Below are 26119 nucleotides of genomic sequence, written 5' to 3'. Positions count from 1 at the left end.
GCTTATTTTAGACATTTTGCAGAAATAGCATCATGCACTAGGTTTTCTTTGACAACTGTTTTATTTTTTCACTTCATAATGTATTGTTTGCATGTATTAGTACTTCATTTGTTCTTATTGATGAATAATGTATCTATAGTATGAATATACAACATCTTCTTTATGAATTCATCAGTTGTCTCCATATGGCATATAGATTGTTTCTATTCAGGGGGTTATCACGAATAATGATGCTATGAATATTCATATCCACATTTTTGAGCTGACATGGATTTTCAATTCTCCCGAGTGTATAACTGGAATTGGGTTTGGTGTGTCACATGGCAAATGTAGTAATGCTATGGTAATATTTAACATTTGGAAAAACAATCAAATTGCTCTCCACAATGGCTGCATTATTTTAAAATTCTATGAGCAGTTTGAGGGTTTCAATTTATCTATATCTTTGACATCAATTGTTCCCATCCATCTTTCTAGTTTTATCATTAAGTCAGATGAAGTGGTATCTCAATGTGTTACTGATTTGCGTTTGCCCAATAACAAATTCTGTTTTGCAGTTTTTAGTTGCTTTTTGGCCAGTTATATCATCTTAGGGAGACATGCTACTCAGAAATTTTAAATTAGATTATTTAAACTTTTACCAATGAATCAAACCGTTTGTTTATTTTGAACACAAGACTCCAATCACATGTTCATTTTCAAAATGATTTTCCCACTGTCTGTATTGTCATCTTCTTGGTCCATTCTATTGAAGAATATAGTTTTTGATGTCATTTAAAGAATAAGAACAGTTTTTAATTAGAATTAAATTTAAGGTGTCCTTTACAGATGTTTTGGAGTAAATCAAACACTTCTTAGTGAGTCACTAAATATGCTGTATGCAATTTACACATACAGTTGAGCTACAATATACAACTGTTAGGTATTTTTCTAATAATTGCATCATTTTATCCCTTATATTTAGTTCTATGATATGAACCGCATTAATTTTTGCATGTGGAGTGAGATAGGTTACAATACCATTCTTTAGCACGAGGGAATCTCATTCTGCCATCACTATTTCTTTTGTTTGTTTGTTTTTTTGGGTCCGGTCGTGGGGCCTGAACTCTGGGCCTGGGCGCTGTCCCTCAGCTCTTGCTCAAGGCTAGCGCTCTACCACTTGCTCCATAGCGCCACTTCGGGCTTTTTTTTCTTTTTGCTTATGTGGTGCTGGGGAATCGAACCCAGGGCCTCAGGCATGCAAGGCAAGCGCTCTACCACTGAGCCACCTTCCCAGCCCCGTCATCACTATTTCTTTAAAGACAAATTTACCCTTACTAACTGGCCATTTATCTGGCACATGGACTGTAAGGAACCCCCCAAAACCCATGTACTCCCACCGATGTGTTCTGAACTGTGCCTGCAGATCTATGAATCTGAGATAGGATTAATACTTGTTGAAATAAGACTTGCTGTCGCAAGACATTGTTTCTTGTTTTTGTGGAGGAAAGAGATTTGAGAAGTACTTAAAAATGAATTCACCATTAAATTTTTATGATTTTGATATTGTCTTTTAGCCCCATCTTCCTTTTTTTTTTTCTTTTGTACTTGTGTGCCAATCTGGGGCTTAAACTCATGTCTTGAGCATTAAACTAGAACTTTTTTGCTCAAAACTAGCCACAGCTCCACTTATGACCTTTCAGTAGTTAATTGGAGATAATAGTTTCATGGACTTTTTTCTCCTGGCTGATTTCTAACCAATTCTCAGATCTCAGCATCCTGAGCAGCTAAGAGCTACCAATGCACATTTTACTTTAAAAATTATTATTATTATTGAAACATATTATTAGTAGTAGTATTAGTATCATGTAGTTTTACAAAGAGTTAACAAGTCTCTATGTCAGGTTATGAGTAAAATGGATATTGGTCAGGTATGCCCCTTTCATTTCTCCAGTTAATACTTTCTTCCATCCTTACCCTCAAGCTACAAAATTTAATTTTTACATAATATATACTATCTAAAATGATTACATTCACATTTTTCTTTTTAAATCCTAAGTGTGTTTATAGGTTTTAATTCCTGTAGGTAATTATAGGTTTTTGGTTTTGCTTATTACTGCACTACAATCCTGCATCCCTACCGCAGGCACTAGTTTAAAAGAATGGCTATATGTTTCTTTTCAGTTTTGGTGAAGATGGGGAGACAGAGCCATTATTGTTGAATTTTTTAACTCAATTTTTCTTGTGCATTTGTAGATTTAAAAATTATTTAATATTATGACACTTGTTTGTGGATTAAAACATGATCATTTTGTAAAATGTTTTATGCTTAAACAATATGTCTGCTATTTTGAAGGTTTGTGTTTCAGTATATTGCTTGGGTTGAACAGCTTTACTTTACACCTTAAGGACTATGATTTGCCTTCCTTTTGCTCAATATGATGAAGTTTATCTATTTTTTCCATAAAATTCTGTCAAATTTACTTTATAAAATTTTAGTCTCTATTATAAGACACACATCTCTTTAGGAATCTTATTTTATCTGGTTAATTATTTATTGTCTCATGAAGACTGAAGTTTATTCTGTATGGACAATTTACCAGAAAAATCTAAGTGGGCTGATATTAATATTGCTTCAAGAAGAAACCAAGATTCTTCACACAAATTTTTAACATGTTTCATGCATGAGAAAAAAATATTTTATTTAAAACATGAAGATAGCAAGACCAGATTGTTTTTTGTTTTCTTGGATCTGGAGCAGACACAGTATTAAATGGGATGTGATCTTCAGTAGCAGAATTTCTGTCCACATCAGTTGAAACAGAAAAAAAATCTGTAATTTTGGTTCAACACTTTCTCAAATAGAGCATGAAAGTGGGAGCCGTGAATGAGCTTTTAAATATTACTATAGTCAAAATATAATCTCTCTTGAAGAAAAAAAGCATGTTTTACAGTATTTGTCATGCTGAATTACCTTGCTCAGCATATATGCCATGCCCAAACAATTTGTGTTTTATTTATGAGAGTTTCTAAGAAGCTGCAAGTGAAAATTTCTTGTGTCACTGCTTGGAATTCATATTCTTTAACATGATTAGTTTTGAGGCTGAGAGTGTATCTTTACTGATAGAATATTGTCTAGGGCTTAGTCTTTGGTCCTTAGCACTGCACAAAAAGATAATTATATATTTCTTTTTTCTTGGGGCCAGTTCTGGGGCTTTAACTCAAGGCCTGGGCACTGTCCCTGAGATTTTAAGCACCTCCATAATACCACTTGAGCTACAGCTCCACTAACAGTTTCATTTGGTAGTTCATTGGAGATAAGAGTTTTATATACTTTCCTGCCTAGCTGGCTTCAAACAGTGATCCTCAGAACTCAGCCTCTCAAGTAGCTAAGATTCCAAGCATGAGCCACGAAACCAGGCTCAGATCAATAATTTTAATTATCTTAGAGAGACACTTAGATAGAGTAATAGAACACTTTTTAAAATCAAATGGTCAATGAAAACTTGGAATGTACCTCACTGTTAATATGTTACTTAGATGTACAAGGCCCTGTATATAGTCCCCAGAACTGGAAAAAATATTCATATTTTACTTCCATTAAATTATCTTTTTAAATATCTTTTCCATTATTCATTAGAATATTTTCAGTCATTAAAAGCATATATAAATTAATTTGATTTTAATATGATATCTACTTTGTTAATTGTTACTTGACTTTCTATACTTTTTCTGCTTTTTGTTATAGATATAGTAAACATTTTATTCTTTATCTCTTCTTGTATGATTTATGTCAGACTCTGAAATTTTTCTGCTTTCTTGAGTCCTAACAGTATTTTCTTAGGCTTATGTCTAAAACTTTTGTACTTTACTTATTAGAGCAATTATTTTAAGTATTTTTGAAAGTTTTTTTTTGTATTGAGACAGGACATTTTATAAATTCTCTTTTTCTCCAAATTGTATAAATTACATCCTATTTTTGGTCACTTAGTCAGTTAAAGTCAGTACAAAGTAATTATTGAAATAAAACTATAATTGAAATATTTATTGGAATTATTAACTGTCAGGTACTTGTTCAAGATATCTAGAGTGGTTCCCCTCTAAGAATGTAACTTTTAAAATAATCTTGAATTATTTAAGTAATGGCATTGCAGTACATTTATAGATTAATGTAGGCAGAAGAAAAATATTTGGGATGTAGAGGCTTTTGTCTGATGATGTCTACATTCATTTCCCTTTGTTGTTATTATTTCACCAATATTCTAATATATTTTCAAATATTTTGTGCATCTCTTTTATTCTTTTATGCATTACATTTATTCTCATGTTTCTTATACTTACTTTTATTAGAATGTACATTTATTCTTTTTCTGTTTTGTATCCCCAGTTGCTATTATCTGCAGGGGCAAAATTACTTTTTGTCTAAAATTCAGACTTATTCATTTTGCTGAATTAATTTCCTTTTGTAATAGTTTGTTAATTTACTTATCTTATTTTATAGCTATGTGATAGTTATGAGGTTAGCTATATTGGTAATTTTAACACATCATTTCTATTTTTTATTTTTATTGTTTTCATTTGTCTATGTCAATTAGCTAGCACTTTTAATATCATGTTAACAATAGTACCCGCTTTTCATGACTTTTTACCTGTATACAGTGGGATTAATTGTAGATATTCTTCTTTAAGCATAACTCCACATTATAGATTATGATTTGGGTTTCCAAATATATTTGTGTATGGAAGCTTCACTTTCTTAGAGATCATTCAGAATTCAGTTATAATTTTATCATATATATGGATAAAGGATTTTGTTTTTCTTTTTTTGCAACATGATGAATTGGACTAATAAATTTCCGATGACTGAAACTATTTTTGTGTTTACAAAATAATCCCCACTTGGTCATAATGACTGTTTTTATTCCTTTATACTTAGACTCTTTATCCATGTTTAAGATGAAAAAGTAGTAATTAATCATATCAGTATTTACTTTCCCCCTCCCTTTTTATAGTTTTTAGCCTAGATTTTTTTCACTAGTTCTCATTCAGATATAATTTAAAATTAAATTCTTGAGGCTAAAAGATATCCTGTGAAGTTTATACTTGAGAAAATTTTAACACAGTTAGTCAAAATCAAAATAATAAGAAAACTGGCATAGTAAATTTTCTCCATGCTCCTTGGTAACCAAATTCTCTCCCCTTCTGAATAGCGTGTTTTGTTTTTTCTAGAATATCAAAGAAGTAGATTCCTCAGGGGTTTTTTGTCTTGTTTTGTTTTGTTTTGTTTTGTTTTCCCTGCCATGGGCCTTGAACTCAGGGTCTAAGCACTGTCCCTGAGCTCTTTTTGCTCAGGACTACTGTTGCTCTACCACTTTTAGCCAAAGCACTACTTCCAGCTTTCTGGTGATTAGTTGAAGGTAAATGTCTAATGGACTTATCTGCCCAGGTTGTCTTTGAATAGCCATCCTCTGGACTCAGCCTCCTGAGTACCTAGGATTACAGGCAATGAACCAATGACAACTGGCTTATTTGGCTTTTTAAGCCTAGCTTGTGTGATTTGTAAAACATATTCTTTCATCATTCAGACCCCTGCCAGTGTCTGTATGTGCCCAAAGCCCTGAAAAAGGCCTAGTTCTGTTCATGTTTTCAAACATGAATTCCAAAGAATTTGGAGTTAGTGTGGTAGTAGAAGTTGCTTCTTGGGGTGTGCTACATTTTTGAGAACTATGCTCCAATGATATAATCACAACTATGGACATCTTTTCTCAGGCCTTTCTCCATGTTCAATATTCTCAATAGATCCTCCTTCAATACTGTACCTTTGGAGTAACAAAGTTATTTCTAAGGTCATCAAAAATATATTCTTTCCTTCCCTCCTTCCCACACTCCCTCCCTCCCTTCTTCCCTCCCTCCCTCCCTCCCTCTCTTCTTCTTTCCTTCCTTCCTTCCTTCCTTCCTTCCTTCCTTCCTTCCTTCCTTCCTTCCTTCCTTCCTTCCTTCCTTCCTTCCTTCCTTCCTTCCTTCCTAACTTATTCTCTTTTTTCTTCTTCTTGTGAAATTTCTTAAGGATATGACACCATATTATTACTTGACTCCTTTAATGGAAGTCAAAGCATACATTTTTCTAGCAAGAAGTTCTTGCACCTCCTATTTACTACTAAAGGGGAAACCCCAAACCAAGGGATAAGTAAGCTTTTTAGAGCTGAAATGTGACTAGTTTGAACTCATGTTGAAGTTGTCTGCCCTCTAGACATCATAATTCCATGTATTTCTTTAAGTGAACTCTACATTTTAAAATATATAATAATGAAGAAACATTAATTGATTTTTATTAAATATTCACTCTTCAGTTTTAAAATGTCTCCTGTTAACTCAATGTTTTACACAACTTATAAGTAAAATCAAAACACTAATAAGAATATTTCAGTAAGTTTCTCAAATATGCACAGCTATTCAAGCAAACTTGTTTTAAACCCATATTTTCAAGACTTTGTTTTTATATCAAATTTACCTTGCATTTATATTTACTAAGATAATTTGCAACATATAAAGTAAGTTTGCAAATTTACTTAATTTGATTCTGGATAACCACCATATTATTATGTAAATCCACGTTAAAGTTAAGGATCGTTATCTCCTGAAAAGATTCTTTATCTAAAGCTAACAGTTATTCGTCCTTATTGTAGAGAGTTACAGAACAATTCCTAATATAAAACTAGATACTCTTTTTCATGTAAATATGTATTTAGCATAACAATTTTCTGTATTTTAAAACTGCTAAATTCTATTTTAAACTCTTTTAAAATATTTGTACTTTGAGACCTATAAGAAACTAGTTATTTTGTTTAATGTTTTGGAACATTATAATAACAGTTAAATAAGAGGTCCAGTCAAACCTCCCAAAATAAAAATCTTTAGTTATGAATAAAACAATTGTGATTGTAGTGATTGTAATGCAAGACACATGGAAAATGAGGATCTCACCTCGTATATCCGGAGACCAAAAGATGATTCACTGGGAAAGAAAAAAATTGTTAAGTCTTAGAACACTTTTTTGAAAGAAAACTTGTTGACACTTGCATATCTGGGCAGTAGTTGGCTTAGATGATGTTACTAATTATGGCCTTTTAATTTCAAATTGTGTCATTTTATCTCTAGTAGCTAGGTTAAACCAGTCTTTTAAAGTCCTGGACAACAACATTCCTACATTATTTCATCAAAAGCATTTGCATACAAATTTAAGAAATAAAAACACATAAATACATTGTTTTACTAGCTATATACAACCAAAGTTTTTCGAATTATTTTTCAATGCTGCAAATCACTTCTGTAGTAGCAAGGACATATGTAATAAATTTGATTTTGATTAAGTAGACTTTAACCTCAACTGTTTTAGCTCACTAACTGGGGATATATGTTTTCTTATGCATATTAAAATATTAATTTTCAGATCCCTTTGAAGCATTCATCATCTTTTCCATTCGCCATGAGATTCGAAGAATTGATCTGCATAAAGGAGACTACAGTCTACTTGTGCCTGGATTGAGAAACACCATAGCCTTGGATTTTCACTTCAACCAAAGTTTACTCTATTGGACAGATGTTGTAGAAGACAGGATATATCGGGGCAAGCTTTCTGAGAGTGGAGGTACACATTATGTTACTTCATTTCCTGTTTAAGTTATTTTTGAAGGGGAAAAATTTACAAAAGTGTCATCAGAATGAATTCTGATTGTTTGCTTTTAATTCTTTAAGTCCTTTCTCATATGAAGAACCATGTGTATTGGGGTAAAAGCCTACAGTTAGGCCTTGTCTCTAAATAAGTAAGTAAATTAATGAAATACATACATAATGAATTTGCTTTTTTACTTGTGAAAAAAATTGAAGTGTACATAAATAAGAATGCTGGTTGACATTACCAAATATCTAGATTCTATTCAGACCATCATGATAAATGCTGGAGCTTTTATGGCCCAGGGTTGGGAGTGAGAAATATTTATTAATATGTGTATTATATCTATATTAATATCTGTGTTATACATCAGGCTTCAAAATAGAAAGAGAGAAGGGGAGAGAGAGTGCTTAAATGTCATAATTCAAGTTATTGTAGATATATTTGTTTTACTCTGTCATTAAAAAATCTTCTTATATTAAATTAGTGAATCTAACCACCATACTTTTATTGTTACTGCTTTCATTTTTGTTTCTGAGACAGTCTTGATATTTAGCCCAGATTTGTTTGAACATGCTCTGCTTTTCAAGTTCTAGTATTGAAGTCATGTGCAACTACTCCCAGCTATCTAACATATTTTCATGTTTGCAAAAATCTCTTGTTCTGCCTCAAAAGTCAGAAACAAACTTACATTCATTGCTTCAAAGATCCATCCTGCTGGTATGGAAGGAACTGAACAGACTAACGTTTTCAGATGAGAAATAACAGTAATTCTAAATTTGAGGATCAGCCTTCTCTATGTCAGGTAAAACTTTTGAACTGTACTTCTCAATACTTTGAAATAACGTTGATGTGCTTTGGTTTCATCTTTCACAGGTGTCAGTGCAATAGAAGTGGTTGTAGAGCATGGCCTGGCAACTCCAGAAGGACTGACCGTCGACTGGATAGCAGGCAACATATACTGGATAGACAGCAATCTGGACCAAATTGAAGTGGCCAAATTAGATGGTTCTCTAAGAACTACACTAATAGCAGGAGCCATGGAACACCCCCGGGCCATTGCACTGGACCCAAGATATGGGTAATGAAGTCTGCGTTAATTTGACTTATAAACTAGGATTCAAATTGCTTATTTTTGTGCATAGACATGCACATGTATGTATGACTGTGTATATGCATCTAGTTGTATAGACAGTGCAGCAAAGTAGCTTAAATTCATTACCACAAGTTTAGTTAAAAAATGTTATTCTTCCAAATAACATGAGGCTCTAATTGAACCTATTTGGATTCTTTTATCTTGTTTTCCCCTGAAAAGTGATCCTATAATGGCTTCTGTAGTTGTAAACCACAGGACTATCCTTTGTTCTAAACAGTCACAAATGTTAACTGCCTCTCACCCTCCATTTACTTGAAAGAAAATCAGAATAATCTTGAAGAAGTCCAGCAATGAGATGCTGACTGTGGGAAGTTTAAAATACAAAAGACCTGATTCTGGAAAGCTAGACTAAATGTTGAGTGACTGAGGTCACTGCCTCTGCTGCCACTTTATGTGTTCTTGTTTAAAAAAAAATCAGATAAGAATCATCAGATTTAGAACCAAGAGAACATGAGTTCTAATCCTGCCCAGGCATTTGTTCTCTGGGCAAATCAAGGGTTATTATCTTTTCTTAACTGTCAAGTTTTTTTCTCTTCTGTAAACAAAGATTATAGTATCTTCCTCAATAGTTTATAAATAAAAAAAATTATAAGCACACCGAGGGGAGATAATATGTAACAGATACAGGAGTGTACTAAAAAGCATGCTACAATTACTATGAGTTATTATTTCTTTGATAATTAGTTTGTAAGTCTAATAGTATTGTATGTATAAATAGTTTTTTGAAAGGACATTTTCTGGTTTTTTTGTTTTGTTTTGTTTTGTTTTACCTTTGAATAATACAAAGTCCAGGAAGCACAAATCAGTAATCAGAAAAAACTATCAGGGTGTTGAATGAAATACAGAAGAGAGAAATCTATTGAATTAGCTTCCTGGCCAAGCCCCAGACAAGGAAGAGTGAAGTATCTATCTACTTTACCCATTTTAAACTACCTGTAACAACAATTAATCTGAAAAAAAAAAATCTTCCAAATTCAGTAAGAAATCAGTTTATTGTTAAGTTTTTGATCCAAAAAGATTTTTGTTTTTAAATCCTTCCCCTTCTCATTCACCCACAAATGTGCTAACCCTTTATCTCTCCATGGTTTGGTTTTCCATAAAGCTACCACTAATGTGACTGTGATCTTATTCCTATGAAAATCTTATTAACATAAGAGTGCTCTAGTCTAGAAAAATAGTGGCATTTTGGCTAAAGATGCAATTCTAGCATGTGTTGAATCAAGAGAGGGAAATTGAGAATGCTTTCCAAATTATAAATGCCACTAACAGACATAATGAAAAATAAAATTGTATTTGAAAACAGTGATCAAACAAAGCAGTAGCTTTGTGGGATGAACCATTTTTTATAGCATTGTACTCACTGAAAGTGCTCAGGATAAATTTATCTTTTTTAGAAAATGTATAACCTCAAAGGAAAAAGAAAAAAAATGAAAAAAAAAGAAAGAAAAGAAAAAACCAGCTGGGCACTGGTGGATCCCACCTGTAATCCTAGCTACCCAGGAGGCTGAGATCTGAGAATCAGGGTTCAAAGCCAGCCAGGGCATGAAAGTCCGTGAAAGTCTTATCTCCGATAAACCACCAGAAAACCGGAAATAGAGCTGTAGCTCAAGTGGTAGAGCGCTAGCCTTGAGCTGAAGAGTGGAGGGACCCCGCTCAGGCCCAGAGTTCAAGCCCCACAACCGACCCAAAAAAAACAAAAAACAAAACAAATCAGAAATAAAAAAGGACACAAAAGCTCTTTAAGTGTAATAGCAAATGCTATTTTGATAACCCAGGGCATATCCAGAGTGAAAGACCCTCTATCAGTCTACTTGTTAGTACAGAAAAACAGCTAGTGTATAAGAATAAATTTAACAGTGTTTTTGAAAGAGAGGATGCCTTCACTCACTAGTTGTTATTCTGAAATTATGAGCCTAATTAGCATAATTAAAGTAAGAGTAAAGTAAACTAATGTAATTAAATTAAACAAGGAGAGACAATAATATTTCTCAAATTGTCTCTGAAATAAATAAGCTTAAGGATTAATTGGAGGGCCTGGGAAAGTGGCTCAGTGGTAGAGTGCTTGCCTTGCATGCATGAGGCCCGGGGTTCAATTCCTCAGCACCAAATAACCAGAAAAAGCTGGAAGTGGCACTGTGCTCAAGTGGTAGAGGACTAGCCTTGAGCTGAAGAGCTCAGGGACAGTGCCCAGACACAGAGTTCAGGCCCCACGACTGAAAAAAAAATTCAATTAGAAAGTTGACAGGCATATTTTGCTGTGTTGATTTGATTGCATTTTTATTAATAAAATTATTTAATAGAATATTGTTATGAGTAAAACTTTTCCTGTAAACACTTTAGAGTTGCAGCAATTATTTTTTTTAACTGTATTTTTTTTTTGTCTTTTCTTTTTTGGTACCGGGGATCGAACCCAGGACGTTGCACTTGCTAGGCAAGCGCTTTGCCACTGAGCTACATCCCAGCCCAGCAATTATTTTTTTAAAGCATGTAAATATTATTATAAAATATTTTGGTAAAATGTTCTGAGATTATTTTACACATGGGAACTTTTATCAGATTAGGGGAGAAGAGGCAAAATACTCATTTACACCACAAAACTAGGAAAGGTACCAGAAAAGCACAATTAAAAATAAAAAAAAAGAAATACTGTTTAAACTCGGTTGATTGCCTTAATGATATGTAAAATACAGACAAATTTTTTTCTTGTCAAATTATTGATGAAAGCTGTAAGGAAGCTGTGAAACAGCATTGACAGGAACTCAGAGGACATTACTACTTATATCAGAAGTTTTAGGTGAAATCTCCTGGACAGTTATTGAAAAGTATGATTTATTCAAATACTATCATTTTTTTCCTATTAAAACAAATGCTTCTCCAGAGCAAGAGAAAATGCTAATAGGTCTGAAATACATCACATCACAAGTCTTGGTGTATATAAAGGTGTTCAATCAATGATTACTAAATAAATGCATGAGTGTGTCTGAGTAGACTTTGTTTACTTGCAACATGGATACTAGATAGTATAAAAGACAGCTACTTAGTAATACTATAAACTTTATCTATAGTAACAAATGAAATGAAAGATTTGTCTTAGCCACTTCATGCTGTTAGCAATGCAAAGTCAAAATATAAACCATAACAATAACCCCATACAACATGTTTACTTCTTGTGAGGTTCCTATAGCCATCACGGTCATTTTTTATTACTTTTTTTACAGATATCAAATAAGAAAAGTGTTTTTAGTTGACTACTTTGCTTCTCCATTATAGTATCCATTGGCCTCTAATAGTATATTATAAAATATTCCTGCCATCATGTTAGCATTCTGGATTTCTTTTCTTTTCTTTTTTTGTTTTTGTTTTTGCCTGTCATGGGGCTTGAACTCTGGATCTGGGCACTATCCTGGGGCCTCCTTTTACTCAAGGCTGGCATTTTACCACTTGAGCCACCACTTCTGGCTCTTTCTGTAATTAATTGGAGATGAAAGTCTCATGGACTTTCCTACCCAGGCTGGCTTTGAACCATGATCTTCAGATCTCAGTCACCTGAGTAGCTAGAATTACAGGCAAGAACCCCAGTCCATAGCTAGTGTTCTGGATTTCTACCCAATCCTAATGGACAAGTTATTTCAAGGAGGCAAATAGAGACTTTTAGGGAGGAACCACCTTTCTCTCATTCCATTTAAAGCAATACATTTATATTGCTGAAATGACCTAAAAGATTATGCAAATCTTTTTTAAACATCAAGCTATTGTTAGAGAATCGCCCATGAGGGTTCAGAATCTACATCTATTCATATCATGTCTTGAATGTTCATTACATTCATTCCTTCACACTGTACAGCATGTTCTGACTCTAGTGCCAGTATCTAGTCCTTGTACCTGTACTCTAAAATCAAAATTGCTTTGGTAAGAGCAGAAAGAGCAATTATGAAGATTAGCAAGAAAGCTAAATTAATTTTTAATTTTGCCTTAGGATATTCTAAATGAAATGAATTTATCCATTGTTGGTTTTAGAAGACATAGAGATTATAGATATGTAACTTTTTTAAACAAAGATAATTTCTGTGCAACTTCCTCAGCTTGACCTCATAAATGATAATGGCCCCTCCATGCCTCTAATGGTACAAGTAGTTCATGGTCTGTTGAACCAATTTAATCCAGGTACAGACCAAACCATCAATGCAAAAACTGCAGAATCTGTAGACTGTAGTTGCTTTTTGAAAAGCAATTGTGGTTGAACATTTCCATGTGTCCTGTACAAAGAGATATTTAGTCTTTTTATACCTGAGGAAATAACATAACCATTAAAATGCTAATACATTCTATTTAAAAAGAAAAAAAAGAGGGAAGAATGATTTTTCTAAAATACCACATTGTACAGTGTACAAATGAGTGCCTAGAATCTTATGAAACAATGATCCATGAAATCAACTTTTAAAATTGGTTGTGTGAACTGATTTGTGACAAGGTTAAGAACAGTTTTAGGCCAACATTACAAGTTTTCTACTAAAGTTGATGAAAGATTAGTACCCTAATTACCTCTCTAGCAGACACATAGTCACACTGGTAGGTCAAACTGGGAGATTTAGAAAAAAAAAAAAAAAGGATTACTTAACTTGGAAAGTTATACACTATCCCAAGTTGTATTTTCTTCTCACTAGAATCCCAATTTACATTCCATATACTTACTTAAGTTCAATATAGCAAATAAATTCAATATAGCAAATATAGAGCAGCAATTCTACTCACCTTTGAGTTGTACTTGCTGCCTCTGCCTAAGGTTGCCTGGGTAGAAAAAGTGAGACACCAGTTCCCACTTGTCATCCAGGTAGATGATACACCATAAATCTTCTAGGTGTCAGTGTGGCATTAGAATGACATCTTGGTTTAAACTTGACATCACCACAAATATAGATACCCTGTGACTCCCATCTTCACTCTTGGTTTTCAGATATTATCTTTTTTATTTTTAAGCTTTTAGATCTCTCTTTGTAACTTTGTTTATCAAAGTGTCACCATAAATTTGACTGTTTCCAAGAAAGAGATTTTACTATCCTATTTCCAATCTTGTATTTATTTTTATAATGTTATTTTTCTATTTAAATGACAATAAATTGAATTACTGGAGAAAGTTTTTTTTAATATAAATTATTGTTAACATTTCCAAATAGTATTATTTCATCTAAACCAGTCATATTTAAACATTAGTCTTTTCAGAAAAAAATAAAAACTTATAAACATCCTCTGGTATATTTTTCAAATGGATTTATTAATTTGATTTGGAAATATTTACTTTTAAACTTTCATTTGAAAAATTATGAAATATACAAACTCAAAATGATTGCATAAATCCAGGCACAGGTAATCATGCCTGTAATCCTAGCTACTCAGGAGGCTGATATCTGAGGATCGAGGTTCAAAGCCAGCTGGGGCAGAAAAGTCTGTGAGATTCTTATTTCTAATAAACTACTCAGAAAAAGCTTGAGATAGCATATTGGCTCAAGTGGCAAACTGATAGCCTTGGATACAAAGAAACAAGGACAGTGCCCATGCTCTGAGTTCTAGTTCTAAGATGGGCAGGAAGAAAAGGCACAATAAATTCCTGATGCTCAGTTTCTACAATTATTAAATCATTAAGTCATCATCCTATGAGGTGTGATTATTGATTTTTTCTTTTGGACTGTTTGATTTTTTTTCAAATTTCATAGCCAAATAATAAATACTATGTATAATATTTCTGTGGCTATCTTTCAACTACAAATATGGTGGAAACTTTTGAAGTGGCCCATGAAACTCTAATTCTTCCTTAAGTATGTTATTTGAGAAGCCTTCTGCTGGATGAGTTCAGTCTTATGATCACCTATCACAAATCATGTTCCATTGGTTTGACCATTTTAGATCATAAAAGTAACCTACTTTTATGCATGCTTTTATAGCATTGGAACATTCTGAATGTTCTTCTTGATATTGACCCCTGCCTATTTCACTGTCTCTGTCTCTCTCTCAACTCACCACCACAACTTTCTCTCTCTTTAACAGTTTTTTTTCTTTGCATAATTACACATTATGAATAGCAGAAACCTGTAAGGAATGTCAGGAAATTTCATTTTTATTTAACAATACAACTACAGCAAATAAATTAGGAATTGGCTGCTAAAATATAAATTAACTTCTAATAATATTTTAACCAGCTACTCTACATCTTTAATAGTTATGTTTCTTAACTCTGTGCCAGTCATCTTAGGCAATAAATTATTTATGTCCATTTTCTCTCCTGAAGTTACCAATAACTATTACAGCTTTCAAACTATTGTTTTCATTTTTACATTCAAAATTGGAATCTGAATTGAAAAGTATACTGGAGTTAGTGATAGAATTTTATGCTGGTTCCAAATTTGATTGACATAAAAGAGATCAATGAACAGAATTTGAAATGTCCAGAATTATTGTTATTGTTTGTTGAATGCACAATATTTTAACTTGGACAAGACATTTCATTCTCATCTTATGTCCTTGTCCTCCTACTGTTTTCAGCTAGCAAATGTCAAGCATGTAATTGGCATGTTATGGAAGGCATGGCTGAAACAATACCCTTATTTCTTCTTTCTCAGAATTCTGTTTTGGACAGACTGGGATGCTAATTTTCCTCGAATTGAATCTGCCTCTATGAGTGGTGCTGGAAGAAAAACCATCTACAAAGACATGAAAACTGGGGCCTGGCCTAATGGACTCACTGTGGATCACTTTGAGAAAAGGATAGTTTGGACTGATGCCAGGTTAAAGAATGATCTTTTCTTCCTATATTTTCTTTTACTTTCTTCAGACAACATCAACAATGTTGAAACAGGTCCTACTATAAGATACCATGTATTGAAAGTAGTGGGTGTTTTTTTGTTTGTTTAATTTTAAATCAATATGAGCAATAAAATAGATACAAAATATTGGTCATTTTTCTCAGTTATATGGTTATATAACTGGAATATTTACTTGAGTTTTAGAGAAATACTGACACATTTTCCCTTGTTCTAGGTCAGATGCTATCTATTCGGCCCTTTATGATGGAACAAATATGATAGAAATTATCCGAGGGCATGAGTACCTTTCTCATCCTTTTGCTGTGTCGCTGTATGGGAGCGAGGTCTACTGGACAGATTGGAGAACAAACACATTGTCCAAAGCCAACAAATGGACAGGGCAGAATGTCAGTGTCATTCAGAAGACCAGTGCACAGCCATTTGACCTTCAGATATACCACCCCAGTCGTCAGCCCCAGGGTAAGTTTCCTGTGACATAGAATCATCCAAGAAATCTGTTCATGTTAATCATTTAGTGGGAACTCTAATATAACTCCTTTAAATTAAGATGAATAATAGGCAGTTAGATAATAGGTAGGTAGGTGCATGGGTAGATAGATAGGTAGATATACAGTTAGCTGTACAATCTTTGAATTTAGAATCTAGCACCTGAAGTTGCCCAGTAAATTTAGAGATAACACAAAAGACAGTTACCTTGTTTCCTAGTCAATGGTTGGCATATTCAGAAGGGAGAGTGAGGTCCATGAGGAAAGATGGACCATCAGCTTGAGCTCTTCTGAATTTTTAATTTTTTTTTTTTTTTCTGGTCCTGAATTCTGGGCCTGGTGCTGTCCTTGAGCCTCTTTGTGCTCAAGGCTAGTGCTCTATCACTTAAGTTACAGCACCATTTCAGGCTTTTCCTGAGTAGTTTATTGGACATAAGAGTCTCACAGACTTCCCTACCTGGGGAACAACTCCTGAATAGCTAGGATTACAGGCATGAGACACCAGTGCCAGGCTAGGTTGGCTTCTTCCCTTTCATTGGAAATTGTGCCCATTCTATATATTGCACAATTTGGTTCAGTAGTAATATTCCCCTGGATTATGTGACATTATTACCTTTACTCAATCCTTGCAAATGTTCTTACTTCAAATCTCACTTTTTATCTTCAGTACTAAGAGCACTATATCAGTTCATCCTGTCTAACCTCTTCCCCTTGTAAAAGCAAAAGCCTATAGAAGGCTCATTCTAATGCAAACAAGTTTCCTTTCATTATCATTTCAAACTTTATGCATATTCAGATGATACAATCTTTCTTGCCAAAGGAATTTTTTTTCCTTCTCTTGGTAAAAGGATATTCTATATCATTGGCATTTCTTTATCTGTTTCAAACCTCAAGACTTATTTTAAATTCATGTTATGTTATGTTCTTCTAGACTTGACTATAAACAATCCCCTCTGTGACTGACAGTATGCCTTGACTAGCCTTTGTCTTTACTACTTGACTTTCATTCTCTCTTAATATTATTTCTTCCAAAATTCCTCCTGTAAAATTTTCTGTGCTGACAGTCTGAATGAATCTAGTTCACTTGCCAGATGCACTCAATTTCTCAGTTTCAATTTTTATGTAATTTATCTTCTCCCATGTCAGATACTTTAAGAATTCCTTTACTATTTTCCTTGATACCCTTCACCCCATCACCTGCAAAGTTTTAGGACATTAAAGACAGAGAGCATGTATCCTTATCATTGTTAAACTTAACAAACATTCAGTATACATAATGACATGAGGCAAAATGACTTGTGTATCATTACTGTAAGGTCCACTCCTGGATGGCGAGCAGACCCCACCCCAACTGGCTCACCAGGAAGAGGTCACATTCACATCTGCTTAGGTCACATCTGGATCTGATTGGCCACACCTTTCACCCACCTGGTCCCACATCTTCTTACCTGGTCCCACCTCCCTTTACCTGATCACACCATTCCTGGCCCCCACCCTAGATAAGACCTAGCCCAGGGCCAGATGCCCTCTTCCCGCCACATGGAGTGCCATGCGGTCTACTGAATAAACCTACCCCTTACCTGAATACCACATGCGTGGTGTGGTTCTTACTCGGCCACCTCTTCTTTAAAAACCTAACAATTACTACATTTCTAGATACTCAGAAGGCTGAGACATTTGGGATTTCAGTTCAAAGCTAGCTCAGGGAGAAAAGTTCATTACTCAATTAATAATTAACGAGCAGAAAGCTGAGCTGGCCATGTGTGGCTGGAATGCTAGAATGCCAGCTATCATAAGCAAGCCAACAAAAAGTATAAGAAACTGAGTTGAAGCCCTAGAATTAAAAAAATAAAATCTAAAATGAATAAATGACTATGTTTAAAGATATTAGAAGTTATGAATTTAAGCAGCAGCATATCACTCATACTTGGAATGATACATACACACAATGTATATCCTTCTCATATATTGAGAAGGGTATAACTGCAAACAAGTATCATGGATGACTAAGATTTATAATTAATTCAGGCTTTATATGATGAAAAATAATTTACACAGCTATGTATTTTTTCCCTTCTATCAGTATTTTGTAAGCATTTTGATTTTTATGTTTAGAACAATTCAATTGAACTGGAATATGAAATAGTCTCCATTTGTATATCATCTTCCTCCTTTAAAATAGGATCATTATAAAAGCATTTGACTCATAAACCTTACTAAGACCTTTTATAAATTCACAGAATAAGAATAATAATGACACTATCAAGCTTTCCTGATATTTTTGTATATATGTTAATGTAATGATAATTCATGGCAGTTTGTCTCAGGGAAAATTGTTTTGGACCTTTTTGGGTTTAACATGTTTTATCATGATTCTATGCTCTTTCTTTCTTTTTTGGATATGGAGCATTTCACAAATTTGTGTGTCATCTTTATGCAGGTGCCATGCTAATCTTCTCTGTATGTTCCAATTTTACTATATGTGCTGCCAAAGTAAGCACCTCTGGTCTTTATATGCATTTGGAGAATTTATTTCCTCAGTGAAATGATTTCAAGTTGTGAGAGTGGCTAGAAAACATCCTTATTTTCTTTACTACAAAGATCCCTACACATATGAATACAGTTATCTATTCTGTTCATCCATTTCTGTGAAGTCACACAACTCAGTTTCAAGCAGTAATATTTACTAGAATTCAGTGCAGTTACCTACCTCAGTTTTTGTGTTTGCTGAAAAAGGTTTAGGCAAGAAGGAAAACAGTGGCAATGATATGCTGAGAACAACATTAAAACTCTTCTCAAGACCAGCCTATGACACAGAACCTCTGCCTTAGGCATGAGAAATATTTACCTAATCACATTTAACCTCTGGGGTATAGTTTACCTTGCTGAGTGGTTAAATTACAGATATACTGTTGTAGGGGACTATTGCTTGATATACTTTAGTCTGGCATAAAGCATTTTAATAGGTAGGTGGGGTTCTTGTGATATTTTATGAACTGGGTGGGTCATATAGGCTTGTGGTAAAGTTTAATTATAATGACAGTGTCCTAGTCTCATCCTCCATTTCAGGTTCATTTATATTTTTGTATCACTCATAGCCATCTGCCACCAATATAGTGCTGAGGAGCAGGGAAGCAGAAACGCAGCCACAGTTTTATTGGTTCCTTAGATGGAATTACAAGGGTGTGGTAACTAGGGCACAATGTTATCAGAAGATTGTACTAGTCTCCTGATTTTTGGTGAATATCATGAAGACCAGAATAGAAATATGTCGGGTCTTCGCCTGTCCCACGAAAGAGGACGGAGTCAGAGGAAAGGTAAGTGCGGCTGCTCGACAGTTCCCCAGCCTCCCTTAGCCCGGGAGATAAAGCAGGAAAACTTGTTTATTAAAACAGAGCAGCCCTTTTTAAAGCAAAAAAGAGCGGGTGGCATGGCAGGGGAGGAAGAGGAACCAATCACTGTCAAGGTCACACCCCATCATGCACCTAAGCTTCCACAGGCTGGTTACTCACTGAATGTAAAGCAAATTGGGCTCTGCCCACTCAACTCCCTCTCAGCCGTCTTTGCTGCCCATGTGCTCTGCAGAAATAGCAATCATTAAAATATATAATGTTTAGTGCTACAAAATTGAAATATAGCTTTCACGTCATTAAAGGAATAATGACAGCAATAGAGCTTTTTAAGTAGGAAATTAATAAAAGTTTGAACACCATTTTTTTCTTACAAGTGACACTTCATGTAAACACACAATTTCAGCTGAATTATCAGATACAACCAGAATCTTTAATAAGCTGTTTTATGGCCCTTTCATTAATATCATTATGGAACTAGAAAGTGACAACTCAAATATTAAACACATACAATAAAGGAGCAATAGTGTCAATTTAAATCTAACTTGTAAAAGTTTGTACTTTTAGGGATCCCAGAAGTGTGATCTGGGTTCAAAGCCTAACCTTAATTTATGAATTGCTTGATGATCCCTTCATCATTAGCTAGTTTTCTTTTATAAAACAGATCATTCTTTACCATTCATTTGCTTTTGGATATTAATGACGTATGTTTAAACTCTACCTCTTTTAATCATCTGGAATCTGTACAGAATAGTATGGACATCAGAAGATCCAGTGACTATTTCACCATTAAACATAAACCTATTAAACATTAGTTAATATATAAAATCATTTTAAAATAGTATTTCATATATAATTGGTACTGTTTTATATTTAAGTAAACTAAATGTATTTTCATTTTAAAATAAAGTAAATTTTACTCATTTATAAAATATCTTATTTAAAAATAGATTTTAAATCTGGGCCAGCAAGATGGCTCATTCCTGTTATCTATGATCCCAATAGCTTGGGTAATGGCACTAAGGTGATCACAAATCAATACAAGTTAAGGCAAGATTTTTCCTTGCCATCTTAACAAACAAGCCAGGTATGATGACATATAGATTTTAACCCAGCTATACAAGAGTAGTAAGTAAGTAGGTAGTCTGAATCCAGTCCTAGATAATATCTAAAGCTCAAGGGTTGAGAGTGTGGCTCAAGTGGTAGGATACCTACCTAGAAAGCCTGAGACACTGAGTTCAAACCTAGTAAAGAGAGAAAGAGAAGGGTGGGGAGGGGAGATTGGGCTTCTGTGATTATGGAGACAGAAGACTCATAATCTACTTTACACAACCAGGAAAACTAGGAGTATTGGTGGGATCTGGGCCACATGTAAAGGTTCAAGAACAATGAACTGAAAGGCGACAATCTAATAAATTCCTATTTGGGACCAGGTAGGAGGTCAGAAATATATGTCTCTCCTCAAAAGGACATGTTATCAGAGCCCCTGGCCATATATGCTGACACGAGATGCTAACATTCAAATTTTCTTTCATTAGGAGAAAAGAACATATCAGATAGATAAATTAAAAACAAAGGGAGCTAGAATTTCTCAGCATGTCATCATCTTCCCTATAACAACATGCAACTCACAGAAAAGATTAAACAAAAACCAATTAACTCTCCTGAAAGGTAGGTTTTTGAAGGTGTTCTGTTTTCACACCCAGAAGGACACTTCCTGAAGGAATCCTGATTCCTAGTTACCCTTTTCAGAAGTGAATGTTTGTCTTAACTTTTTGTTTTGAGTTCATGGACACATTGTGTGATGTCCCTGCCCTGGAAAGGGCCAGATCTCAAATGCTGTCTGAAATGCTAATGTATTCAAAAATTTTATTGGGCATTTGTCATTGCAACCAAGCTAATACATAAAATCAAAGATCACAAGAAGCTCCCTTAGCAGTAATGTCCTAAGAACAGAGAGCATGGCATTAGTTGAGACATTCTTAGAAGCAACATCAATTTAAAAATTTGGGATAGAAATTTGTTCTCAGAGACTGTGACTGCAAAAAAAACAAAACCAAAACAAAACAAAAAAACAACACTTTAGCTTTCTGGTTTCTGTAGGTGACTTCATAGTCAAAGTGTGACATGGAGAAGAACCTCATGAACTGCTTAAGGGTCAGAACTGATTCTCTAAATGCTAGAGACTACATATTTCATGCTTTGTGGGCCATGTTATCCCTGTTTCAGTTTCCTAATGCTATTATGGGACAGCAGTCATATGGACAATAGATTAAACTATAGCCCAATAAATTGTAGAGTCAGGACGAAAAAGTAGATAAGATTGTAAGATATTTCAGAAAGTGAGAAGAGGCAAGGATAGAACTTTGGAAACTACCAACACCAAAAATGAGTGTAAAGACAAATGCTTAAAAAAAAATGGTGACCAGGAGTTCATAGAATCAAAGGAGACAACACTGTCAAAAACTGAAGGTAAAGTTTTGGGATGATCTGTCCATGAGTGTTAACTATGGCTGAGATGACAAGGAATAACGGATATATGGCCACTGGATTTGGTCATGAATCCAATGAGGATAATGTCAGCGAATGTTGGCATATACATAAATGATCTTAGCCAGCTTAAATTAGATACTGGTATTACTTTTGAGTCTTTATTACTAATACAGAAAATTACTAAACAATAGAACTTAAGTAATGCAAGTGAATTGCAACAGATTATCTTCATGGTGATCAGGTTAGAAAATGGAAAAAAAGAAGAAAATTCTTCAGCTATAGTGCTTGCCTCAGGTTCCAACTTTATCATATATCTAATTCAGGATATTTGTTTTTGCACTTGAAAATTGGAATTGATATAGCATAAATGAATTAGGCTCTTTTAAGCATTTATAAAATACTTATCAAGTACTAAATACCCTGATTTTGTTAACTTATGATAGATAGGATAAACAAATGTATGTTCTGTCCCACAGATGTTTAGGTTACTTTGACCTGTGTTCTTGGACTTAATTCCCAACTTGATAAGAGTTGTTGGCTAGAGAAGTAGAAAAGCACTTCCTCTTTCTTTTCTTGCGCTTTGCTGTCCAAAACTTTGCCTTTCTTCTAGGAGTCCTCAGTCAATCTAAAGTTTTATTTAACATATGTCAAGTTGTAATTTTAACCAGTGGAATTAAATTACTTCTGTACCCAGGATTCCACCACCCTAAGTTTCCCAGCTTTTTTTCTTTTTTTAATTCTTTAGTTGCTGTGATTGTAATCTTTTCCAAAAATATCTCAAAATTGTGACAATGGCTTTAAATGTTGAAAACCTTTTTTCTACTAAATTTCCTTAGTAGAAAACAGATAAACATACCAGATGTTTATCTCATCTTGAAAATACTTTTATTCCATCTGAAAAGAACTTATTTCAAAAGAGACTTAGATATTTGCTGATAAAAATACTACTATTTTGTAAGGAACATGTTATTTTTTCTGTCAAATACAGGCTGAAAACTCAACTACTCTTTTTGTTTTGATCTTGAAAGCCGACATGACTGACAAATGTGCAAAATGTTTTAGATAACCTTAATATGAAAATATCTTCTGAAATAATTCACAATCCACAAAGAGAACGAGCAGGACTTTGAGGAGATCCTTAAACAATCATCTTAAGTATGCTTATGAAATTTATATTCTGAGGCAGTACTCATCTTTCTATTTTTAAGGCATAAATGAGATCCATAAATTACTGCATGCATGGATGAATGAATGAATGCACCTGAGTTTGTGTATCATAATGGTTACTGGAAGATTTAAGTCTTTATTATCTTCTTACTGATTGTGCTACTTTAAATCTTTCAGCTTTACCAAAGTTATGCTACTTTTGTTTAAAACTGGTGATTTTTTTTAATAAGTTAAAATTACTATTCTGAAGAATAAATGAAATAATGGCTATAAAACATTTAGTGCATTTTCTACATATAGTGATAAAAACAAATTACCTTATTTTGGAAACTTTGTACTCTATTATGTACTCTACTACCACACTTACACATTACACCATTGAGATTACAGGTTGTTTCTCAAAGAGGAGATGTTACATTGAAATGTTTTACGTGACTCCTAAACAATCAGGAAAATACTTCTATTAAAAAATCAATCAATTTTTGAAAACACTTATGAGAAAACAAGACGCTATTTTCCCAAGAAACATCAGGAAACTAAGAATTTTACTGGCATCATTACTCCCAATGAGATAAAGTATCATTTACCAAATCTAGAGGCAGAGATATTATGCCATGCTATTAACATATTCAATTATAATTATGAGCAATATATTTATACTTCTAATAAAAACCACTCCCCAAAGAAATGTATGTTGTATTTTCCCATGCTCTATATTAAAATTCCTAGATTTATTATTAAAAATATTATCTTCCAGTTATAATAGTGGTGTTTCTCTCCTCCTCACCCTCACACCCTCTCTTTCTACCTCTCCCTTGAATAGACCCCACACACTCATACTTGTAAGTATTCTACCATTGACTTATACCCTGAGCACCCTATTGAATGTATTTTATACTATCAGTGGAATATTTACTTGATTTGATATACATTTTTAAAAATAATAAAATTATTATAGTAATAGAAACTGCCCTGACAATTGTCATTTTCAAGGTAAAATAAATAGCAATTAAGATACTGGAATAAATAGTATGTCACCTCCTTAGAGTGACAGAAAGTTAACTAAAACTTTCCTTCCTTCATTGTTACTCCTTCCTTCCTTCTTTCCTTCCTTTTTTCCTTCCTTCCTTCCTTCCTTCCTTCCTTCCTTCCTTCCTTCCTTCCTTCCTTCCTTTTACTACCCCTCTCTCTTTGAATCTTTCTTCCTCCACTTCTTTGCATTTTTAATCTGGTATTCAGGAGAAACTCATGATGTACACTGAATGAATAATCCAGCTAATGTATTTGGAACTGAAAAATACACTCTGCCTATAGCATGATATTGTTTATATTTATGTTTAATCTTTTAGAGTTCTGCACAAATAAATAGAAATAATAATGTTGTGATTTTGAAATATTATCAATGAGTGGTACAAATATGTTTGTAAAAACAAATAATATTATGGATAAGTTTATGTTCCACCACAGATTTGGGTATAAATTAATCCATAAATATACATAATTTGATGAACATAGAAACTTCATAACTTGTATTGCTGAAATATGATGAAGCTAAAGTGATGATCAATATATCTTACTTGCATATATTTTGTTCTATTTACATCTTCTATATTCCCTATATAAAATCATATATATATGAATCATGGATTGAAGTATGTAGGTCAGAGGTGGAGTGTTTGCCAGGAATTTTTGAACATTGAATTTGAGTACATATACTATAAAGAAGCAACGAGAGAAGGAACAAAAAACAGGACAGAGGCAGGCAATTGTCATTTAAAGATGTTTGTGATAGTGAATAGGATTATAGATTAGCTTTTATTGCCAAAATATTTTAAATATTCATTTATCCAAAATATGAAATCCTTGTCTAAATGAAAATTACTAATATACTTAAATTATTTTCTCATATTAGGAATGTTTTTACCAATTATCAATAGGATGAATGTCATTACATACAAAACGTAACTTGGTTCAGGAGAGTGAGATCTTTTACTCTAACAAATTGGATCCTGAGATTTTATCTCTCTTCAATGGCTTTAATAGATAAACAAATTTTGTTCATATTTGATATTGCATCAATATTTCATGTATTTTAAATTTTCTGCATAAAATGATTGACTTTAAAGTGTTCTGCTGATAGGAAATGGACTAGAATTAAACAGTTTGTATGGAATATGAAATTACCTTTAATTTTTTTCTTACAGAATATACATTAGTCTACTGTGATTGATTTATTAACATTCAGCTTTCCTGCAATATATGGGACTTACATATTGTGAAATCTTTCACTGTAACCATGATGAGGTTAGAAAATTAATAACTAGCCAAAATTTTAGATGGCTGCCACTTTAAATCATGCATCCACATACATTCACGTGCAGGCATATGAATCCAAATGTCTTTGAGAAATGTCATAGAAATTCTAATAAAGCGTAATATGTATGCAAATCATAATTCCTTCCAGGAAAACCAAACCAAACCAAGCCAAACCAAACAAAACACATAAATTAGAGTCACATTCCTTGTCCCTCAACCTAAATTGCTCTTCTTTGTGTTTTCCAAATAAAGTTTTATTTGAACTCAGGCTCATCCAGTTATTTTTCTGTTTATGTTTTTATGATTTCTTTTGTTTATAAATGTAAATTCAAGTATAAAGCCTGAAAAATAAAAAATATTTACTACGGAACCTTTTACAGAACAGGCTTACACTGGTTAGTTGGGGGCCCACTGTATACTGACATAAAATATGTGAATATATTTTACCACCAAATATTACAGAGTTTGGTTGTGTAGCTCAGTGGTAGAATATGTATTTGGCATCATGTGGCACCAAGTTCAATCCCCAGCATCAAAAAATAAACGAATAAAATAGATGCATAGAAAATAGAACAGGAAATGATTAATTGTCCAGCACAGAGTGAAAAAGTCTTTGTCTCTGGTTTCTATCAACTATGTTTCTTTCCATAAAATCATTTTAGGTAGCTTGTGAAGAAGATCTT

General features: G+C 33.5%; 1 protein-coding gene and 1 non-coding gene across 2 annotated transcripts in view; one reads left to right on the top strand and one right to left on the bottom strand.

Annotated features, from left to right (window-relative positions):
- The window catches only part of Lrp1b (LDL receptor related protein 1B), a 1466647-nt gene that overhangs the window by 886701 nt on the left and 553827 nt on the right, over positions 1-26119 (top strand). Inside the window, 4 exon segments of the mRNA XM_042683428.1 lie at positions 7430-7627; positions 8528-8732; positions 15422-15586; positions 15840-16084. Coding sequence (XP_042539362.1) covers positions 7430-7627; positions 8528-8732; positions 15422-15586; positions 15840-16084 — 813 coding nt within the window.
- Positions 18506-18611, bottom strand: LOC122110868. The gene has a single exon (XR_006147931.1). It is a non-coding gene; the product is annotated as a U6 spliceosomal RNA (small nuclear RNA).

This window comes from Dipodomys spectabilis, unplaced genomic scaffold (assembly GCF_019054845.1).
Source record: "Dipodomys spectabilis isolate Male_0828 unplaced genomic scaffold, ASM1905484v1 ptg000081l, whole genome shotgun sequence".
NCBI classification, from domain to species: Eukaryota; Metazoa; Chordata; class Mammalia; order Rodentia; family Heteromyidae; genus Dipodomys; species Dipodomys spectabilis.
Note: the sequence above shows the minus strand (reverse complement) of the source record. Positions and strands in the feature narration are given on the sequence as shown.